Here is a 9,082-nt window from a genome sequence, read left to right as displayed (position 1 = left end):
ATTTTTATATTTAGAAATATATATTATGTAACATGTAATTAATTAAAATTGTTTTTCTTTACTTTTATAAGATTTATATATTTTTTTATAAAAAAAAAAAAAATTAACCCAATAAAAAAAGAATATTCTGTTTGTGGCATTGAATGATTCTCTTCGCCTCTGAAACTACTTTAACTACCATTTGCCCCTATAAAAACGAACCCTAATAACCTGCTCTGCCTCCCCTTGCGGTGTGGATCTCGATTGAAGCGAACCCTTTTCTTCGTTTTACTTCACAATTATCATCAATCATGTCTTGCTTCGATAGTAAATACGCCGGTAAGCTCTCCTCCTCCTTTTCCAATTCTTCCATTGTTTATGATTTTACATATTTTCCCTCCTTTTTCAATGTTACGCAATTCTCGATGTATCTGGTAACTAGATCCCATTCTCCATTTCTATTCTGTGTTCAATGCCTGAGATTCAGACTGATTTTTTTATCATTTCGTCAACTGTGCCTATCTGTATGCAAAGGTTCGCGTTTTTATTCATATTATGTTGGATATCTGTTTGTTGTTTTACTGGTATTTGCGTGCGTGCGTGCGTGCGTGCGTGTGATATGCATATATGGTTATTTGGTCGTGTTCATTTCTGTTGAAATATAGATCTGAATTGCATACATATTACTACCCGTATGGATTAAGAATTCAGAGATTTAGTTTTAGCATGATTCTGTTGTCTGTGATTGATGAACAAGCTTTAATATGGATCATGAATGATGCTGATATCTTTTGATTTGATTCAAAAGACATCTTTGTTTGAGGAATAGATGGCAAAATTGATTGAAGAAAAGCAGGGATAGAAAGCAGATAATGCGTTTATGGTACTTGCTGGGGTTGGGAATCTTATAATCTGCTAGGACGGATTTTTAGAGGAAAAAAAAAGAGCTACAATTTTTGAATTTGTAAATCTTGCAGATGAGCTCATTAAAAATGCTGCGTACATTGGAACCCCTGGGAAGGGCATCCTTGCTGCTGATGAGTCAACTGGTACAATTGGCAAGCGTCTTTCCAGCATCAATGTTGAGAATGTTGAATCGAACAGGCGGGCACTTCGCGAGCTCCTCTTCTGCACCCCCGGAGCCCTTCAGTACCTTAGTGGAGTAATCCTCTTTGAGGAAACCCTCTACCAGAAGACTGCTGACGGTATTTTCCATTGGACGATCTCGATAAATATAGAGTTTAGGTTGATTTGCAGTGGTTTTTGATGTATTAATTGCAATATATGATGGTTTGCATCATGCAGGCAAGCCCTTTGTTGATGTATTGAAGGAGGGTGGAGTCCTCCCTGGTATTAAGGTTGACAAGGGTACTGTTGAGCTTCGTGGTACCAATGGTGAGACAACAACTCAGGGTCTCGATGGCCTTGGCCAACGCTGCGCAAAGTATTATGAAGCAGGTGCTCGTTTTGCCAAATGGCGTGCTGTCCTCAAGATTGGCCCTAATGAGCCTTCTGAGTTGGCTATCCATGAAAATGCTTATGGTTTGGCCAGATACGCCGCCATCTGCCAGGAAAATGGCCTTGTCCCAATCGTTGAGCCTGAGATCCTTGTTGATGGATCCCATGACATCAACAAATGTGCAGCAGTTACCGAGCGCGTTCTTGCCGCATGCTACAAGGCTCTTAACGACCATCATGTCTTGCTTGAGGGCACTCTGTTGAAGCCAAACATGGTGACTCCTGGATCTGATGCCCCAAAGACTACCCCAGATGTGATTGCCGAGCACACTGTCCGTGCCCTACAACGCACAGTCCCTGCAGCAGTTCCAGCCATTGTTTTCCTGTCTGGTGGGCAGAGTGAGGAAGAGGCGACCCTCAACCTCAATGCCATGAACAAGCTCAAGACAAAGAAGCCATGGTCTCTTTCCTTCTCGTTCGGACGTGCCCTTCAGCAGAGCACCCTCAAGGCTTGGGCAGGAAAGGAGGAGAATGTGGAAAAGGCCAGGGCTGCCTTCCTGACAAGGTGCAAGGCTAACTCAGAGGCTACTCTAGGAACCTACAAGGGTGACGCCAAGCTTGGTGAGGGTGCCTCCGAGAGCCTCCATGTCAAGGACTACAAGTACTAAAAAGGTGTCATTCTATATCATTTCCATTGAAATTCAGGATGAAGACTAGATTAGGTTAGTAAGGTTGAGGTGCATTTCATAATAATGGCAAGATTGATTCTGTTTTCGGGATTATTAAAAGTACTTGAGTTTATCAGACTGTTTGGTGTCCGTTATTTTCTTAGTTCTTATTTTTCAGGTTATCCCAGGTTTCTTGCCATGCTTACAATTTATATGCATCTTTCACTTGAGCATTGCTGACTATTAAAACTAGTAGTTCATTTCTTGAAGTCAAATATATTTACATAAATTTATAATCCAACATCTATCCGGCATGGGGTAGGAAGTGTGTAGTTGATTCTTCTTGGGCTTTAACAATCTATTGCAAAATAACATAACTGTAATTCTTTTCTCAATACTATGAAAATATATATATTATATATATATATATTATTCTGGTACACGGATTCTAACTCATAAATTAATCTCCTTTGAAAAAGAAAAATGGAATATGACCACTTAAATTTCCAAGTCCCAAGTCTGCTTATTAGAATTTTATATTAAATTTCAATTGTTCTATACTATTTCTATCATTCCATTCCTTTCAAAGTTTAAAAAAAACTTACTTTTTACAAAACAAAATTATGTTTTGAGTTCAAAAATTACCCTTCTGTTGGTAATGTAAAAAAAATGATTCTTGTCCGAGGGCAAGGCAAGGCTTAGATGATGACTTTTCACTTCCATAAAGCTCATCATTACTTATTTTATTTAACCCTTCTGTTGCTCTGCTCTCTTGGTTTCCTATTTTGTTGTTGTGTATGTCTTTGCTAGGCAACATTTCATGACAAGACTAACACAGAGACGGCTTAGTATTAAATGATACTGACCCCAAAAAACCAAGTACAAGTTGCCATTTGGCAATAAGCAAACCATCCACAATCATAAAATCCACACGTCAAAGACAAAACCCTGAAGAATTATGTCTCATCTCCCAGACAAGTCCTTATCCAACCATTCAGGCCATAAACAGTGAAATTACGAAGAGCTCATTGTGTTCCAAGGTCAATGCCCTGGGAGTCATATGCTGACCTATCAACACAGAAGGCTCAGACTCATGCCAAAGACAAAACAAGAACAGTAAATAGTAAATGCAAAATCAAGGGAAAAGAATATGAGTTCAAAATGTAGTTTCAGAGCCAACTGAATAATATGAAGTATGGAAATTGAAAGTATCCAATTCGCTGTCACCCTACTCGGGGCCAATAATCCGGGATTCTAAGACTTGATGCAAAATGAGTACATTCTTATTCTAATTTATGTTGTCTTTTCTCAGAACCTTTCCAATGAAGTCTTTCTCAAATTTGAAAGGGATTTTTCTATGCCCTACTTCAGTCACACCCTAAAACCATAAATAATAGAAATATGATTATCTGTAAAATCCTACTCAAAAAATTGTTGACTAAAAAGTTGGGATTTATGAGGGTGCGAATCACCAAAAACCAGCCAAAAGCAATAACACAACAAAAAAAATCCTGTCATTTTATTTATCGCTTGTCTCCACTCGAAACCTTCACAGCCACAGGACCCTACAAGCCAACCTTTTTCTCCAGTTTCTGGATCTGGTTGAGGAAAATCCATGTCATCTGCATAAACAACCAGAAATCAGTTTTGATATACCAAAATATCCACGGATACCCATAAACAACTATAACCATTGATATATCTCCAACCACACATACACATATAAGAGAGAAGAGGGCATACCATAACATGGGGAGCAATTCTAACACAATATACAGGGAATCCTGTGTAAAACTTGAATGGTCCTCCAGATTTGAGGGTTTTCATTGCACAGTCCAAAGATCCACTGTATGGAAACTTTCCCTCTGCATCAGGTTGCATTTTTTGTATTTGGGTTTTGACATAATCAAAGGGTAAACTGCACGCAGAAGCAAAGAATCCCGAAACAGCACTTGCACCTGAGAAGGAAACGGAGCAGAGGAACAGTTAAAACATATGTTTCTAGAACTGAAGCAAATTAAACAAGACTCAAATTTTGAAAAGAGAACATACTATACTCAACTATCCAAGACCCATATTAGAAAAAAGGTTAAAAATACTAGCCAATCAAACAAGCACACCTTCAGAAACTTCTCTGAACAAAAAATCATAACTGATTCAACCACTTGCAAATAAACATCAGTATTAGCTTCTTTTATGATCACAAGAATGGAGTATACAGTTGTCAAAGTGACTCAAAATACATTGCTAACCCATTAGGAAAAAAAAATGCAGTGTACAATATGAAGTAACAGTAGGGGCATCAAATATATATCTCATTAAGGTGAATCATCATAGAAGATGATTCAGAAACCTTCAGAGACTATAAGGAAGATGCTATAATTAAATCTGCATCTGCTGAAAAAATTTTTACATACCAGACTTAAAAACTTTACTCATACCCATTAGAAACAATGAAGTTATATAACAAATCCCTTGCACTTTACTATCATTGATCTACTACCAGCTTAGTCATTTTCGTATATCCACTTTTTCAGCCTTCTCATTGGCTTTTGCATCTAAATATCAACCCAAACCACCACGATGACAAAATACTTCCTCTTGGGAGGTCAGAGTTGACTAGGATAAACAGCAAATTGCTTCAATTAAAATGGCAGTTATAACATAAGAAAGAATTTGCAAGTCTGGCTATAATAGTAATCCAACCATCAAAATAATCAAAAAGATCAAGAGAGAGATGGAAACAGAAAGAAAGAGAAAGGGAGGGACAGAGTTCAACCAGTAAAAGAAAAAGAAACTGTTAGCATAGATCCCACAGTTTCATTAAAACTTCATATTTAACATATTATCATGCCAGGGAAACAAGCACAAGATTCAACAACTATTCAGAACATTTTTTTTAGTTGTAATAAAAAACTATGATAAGAAGCAATAAGCTGTTGAATGTTAAACTACTTAATTCTTGTGCCACATTAAACCTCCTAACTACCTAGGCTGAGAACAATACTCAATATTCAAATTTAGTTTACTATGCCAAAAATTAAGCAATTTATGTTGGTAGATAGGTTATAATCCATAACAAAAGATACATATCCAAAACTAACTTCACCATTTTTTAATGATGAATAAAACATCTATTCCTAACATTTGAAACTAAATATTATTTTTTTCTTCAAATCAAATATCATTTATTTGAGATATTTCTCCTACCTAAAGAAAGGATTGGTTTTAATATAAAATAGATACCCAAACATTTATGTTAAAGAAATAAAAAAGAATAAATTTCAAGTTGTAAAAAGCTTTGAAGCAGAAGGAAGACAAAAAGAAATAGATGGAAAAGGAAACATCAAAGCATCCTTGAAAATTCTTACCTATCACTGTAGTAGCCTCACCAAAACCAAGAGAATCCTTGAAAAACTCAACACTTTGATCATAAGAAGCAAGCATTCCCATGTTCAATGCCATTGCTCTCACCACAGTAGGGCCTGCACCTTTCCATAGTGCCAAAACCCCTTCATCTGCAACAATCTTATAGAGGGCATGGAAGGCATTTGAGTAATTTCGACGCTGAGCGACAGGTAAAGTGGCATCAGCTTGCATACGGATAAGAGCCAAATCAGCTGGACTACCAACACTTGCCCCAATAGCACCAGCTGTTAGCCCACACAAAGCCTTCTGATATAAAGGCAATGGCTTTCCCTCATTGGCTTCAATTGCTTTGTTGGTCAACATCCTACCAAGAAATGGCCAGAGAAAATTATTGCATTGAATTTGTTATACATCATAACCATCGAATACAAACAACAATAAAGCTATCCTAACCATAACTAACGAGAATATTTTCATGATTCAGTCTGTACTCAATTAAGCACTTACTTGAACGATCCAAGCCGGGCAGTAGTATATGTAGCCTGCCTGAGCAAACCAGCAGATAGCCCCTGTTAAAAAATAACATAAATTAGACAACTTTGCATATCAATATTCTTATTAACAGCACCAAATTACTTCAAAATTTAGAAATCAAAACAACAAAGCTTGATCGAAATTCTTTCTCTTCCACCCTGAAACTTCCATTACCAAATTTTCATTGTTGCTTTCTCCTTCATAAAGCTGTGATTCTATAACAATCCACACATATCTATCTACATATGGCCTCAGCTTAAAACCATAAATAACCAACATTACGTACAGGTAATCCCCCCAGAAAAAAAAAAAAAAAAGATACATTAATAACATTCGTTACAGATCTCAAATCAACATATATTTTTTTAAATAACAAATCAACATAAAATCAAATTCAGCAAGGAAGAATCTTCATCGTAACACAAAGATCTAAGTAACCAAAACAACCACTTCAGCTCCCATGAGCAGATAAACAGTGAAAACAAGTAAAGATTTCAAATCACATAACGAAATAAAACCTTGTAAAAGGCGACAACACCCTCGTTCTGAAGCATTGTCCTGGTCACAGTGCCAGCTGATCCCTGCCCCAGTTGAATCCTCACCTGCATCACCAAACCACAAAACAACAAACACAAATTAATTGATATTCCCCCACCAACCAGTCAAAACCCAGATCTCGAACAACCATTTTCCATCTCAAGAAAACCAGAAAAACTGACCCCGCACAGCAATCGCTTCTTATGCTTTAACATGCCGGCAGACACACACACACACACACACACACACATAAATTGACTACGGACATACCTTGATCATATCGATGGGCTGGATGACGCAGGTAGCAAGCATACCGGAGGCACCGCCATTAACGAAGGGCTTAATGCTCGGCCAAACACTAGAAGGTGGTGATGAAGCCTTCTTCTCCTCCCCCATTTTCTGTTGGATTCAGAAAGCAAAAAGAATCACAAAAAAAAGCAAGAGAGAAGGACGGGAATGAAGTTAGCGTTGAAGTGAGAGGAGTCGAAAAGCACAAAAAAGAAACCTTTATATAAATACAAAAACCTACCCACGAACCAGGTTTGCTTCAGCTACCACGATAAACCTCCAGCGTGAAATGAACAAATTAAAAATAAATAAATAAACAAAATTTAAATTAAAAAAATCAAATAAACATTTTCTTTTTCTTATTTTTTAACACCGGATTTGCACTTATTTACATTTGTACCATCACTTTAGAAAATAAAAATAAAAAGACTATTTCAAATGCTCATTAAACTTTTATAAACTCGAATAAAATAATTTTTCTCACTAAAATCGTAACAACTTAATTAGCAGAATCCAACTATATCATTATATCTCTATTAATATATTAATAAATTAAATATTATAAAATAAAATTGTATCCATCAACTATGTTACGTATACATATACGTATGTATTTACATATTAATCTAATAAAAAAACAATTAGTATTATTTTGTAAAGGGTAAATGGGAACTTATGAATTAATTATATTAAATCGAATTTGACCGATTGACATCAATCTAGTATAGGGTAATACAAAATTCGATATTTAGTTTAACACGAAAATACCAAAATTTCAAATGAGAACAAAACTATATTGAGAAATATGTAATGTAAGTGCAATATTGTGTTGAAAGTGAAAGAGAGAAACTTCAAAACCAACTTGTGAAATTATTTTGGCCCTTTACTATAATAATGTATGTATATATATATATATATATAATATTTCACGAATCTAATCAAAACTAAACTTACAAATAAAAGTTAGAAAAAAAACAATTTTAGCATATAAAGTTGAAATGAATTGGATTTATTTAAGTAAATTTGTTTATAATATTATATTTCGTGTTAAATTATGAAATTAGTTTTTATAAATTTTGATATTTATTATAAATTGTTTATTTTTTAAATTATTTAATTTTTTTTAATGTAAATAATTAAATTATATTTTGACCATTTAATTATTAATAATATTCTATATTAAAATTCTAAATGTATAGATATAGGAGAATATGTGTGCCAATAACATTATAAAAATATTTATATTATTTGTTTTAAAAAATTATAAATAAATTAATTATAAAATAAAGTATCACCATAAGAAATTGAAGATTAATTATCTGTATATATATATATATATGTATATAGAATATGTACATCATAAATAAAATTTTTTTAAACGGACGGGTCGTAACCGCCCCGTACCCGATTACCCGTCTCGTTAGCAATCAATATCCCACAGCTGGTTCGGTTGTGAATCACGCTATTCGGGCAAAATAAAAAAAAAACAAAAATCGGTTTTTACGTAAATTACAAGACAAGCCAAGGGTATTGCGGTAAATTCACTGTTTCAGAAATTAATACTTTCCGCCTTACGAGGACCTCAGCTTTGCCTCTCACTTCTCCGCCAACCAATCGGGAAGACACGTGTTACGACTCGTGTGATTACCAAATTACCCTTCCCGTTCATCTGAATTTACCAGATGAACCATTCTCTTTGGAGTTGTCGCCCGCGATTGTTGACTTTATGATTAGGAGGGAATTTTTTGACTTTTTTCAAGATTTAAAATTTTATAATTTATATAAATTATGTATTTAATAAATTTGGAATTAAAAAAAAATAATTGTTAAGTTAATTATAATTTATATTTATTGGGTATTTGCCAATAAAAATACTCTTAATTGCAAATAAACCAAAAATATATTACTAATCGATTTAATTTAACTCAATAATTATCGCTTTTGTGTTTTAAAAAAACCGAAATTATTGATTTAGAATTCGTATATTGTTACCCGTATAAATTTTTTAATAAATTAAAAAAATATATATTTTTACCCAAAGTTTTACTCATTAAAATGTTACGAGTTAAATTAACAATCATATTAAACTAACAATTATTGATAAATGTACGTTTTATCTTTACAAAATATTACTTATCATAACGTAATAAACATACCGAGTATAATTTATCAATGTTTCGTATTTGAAATCACTATTTTTTACAATATATATGTATATATATACACACGTACCAAAATGGGTTATGTAA

At 34.3% G+C, this 9,082-nt stretch overlaps 2 protein-coding genes across 2 annotated transcripts; one reads left to right on the top strand and one right to left on the bottom strand.

The window, feature by feature from the left end:
* Positions 1–160: 160 nt before the first annotated feature.
* Positions 161–2,287, top strand: LOC110809598 (fructose-bisphosphate aldolase 6, cytosolic). The gene is made up of 3 exons (XM_022035479.2): positions 161–318; positions 957–1,184; positions 1,285–2,287. The coding sequence occupies exons 1-3, from the start codon at positions 291–293 to the stop codon at positions 2,103–2,105; spliced, it is 1,077 nt and encodes a 358-aa protein (XP_021891171.1). The 5' UTR covers positions 161–290; the 3' UTR covers positions 2,106–2,287.
* Positions 2,288–3,256: 969 nt separating this feature from the next.
* On the bottom strand, positions 3,257–7,123 carry LOC110809591 (Mitochondrial substrate carrier family protein). Its single transcript, XM_022035468.2, has 7 exons — positions 7,075–7,123; positions 6,816–6,944; positions 6,527–6,610; positions 5,982–6,043; positions 5,477–5,838; positions 3,849–4,063; positions 3,257–3,727 (listed from the first exon to the last, which is right to left on the bottom strand). Exons 2-7 carry the CDS (start codon positions 6,939–6,941, stop codon positions 3,671–3,673), a joined length of 906 nt encoding a protein of 301 aa, XP_021891160.1. The 5' UTR covers positions 6,942–6,944; positions 7,075–7,123; the 3' UTR covers positions 3,257–3,670.
* Positions 7,124–9,082: the final 1,959 nt, after the last annotated feature.

This window comes from Carica papaya, chromosome 6, assembly GCF_054855325.1.
Source record: "Carica papaya isolate Zhongbai chromosome 6, ASM5485532v1, whole genome shotgun sequence".
Lineage (NCBI taxonomy): Eukaryota > Viridiplantae > Streptophyta > Magnoliopsida > Brassicales > Caricaceae > Carica > Carica papaya.
The sequence above is the reverse complement of the archived record's forward strand: the minus strand, read 5'-3'. Positions and strand labels throughout refer to the sequence as shown.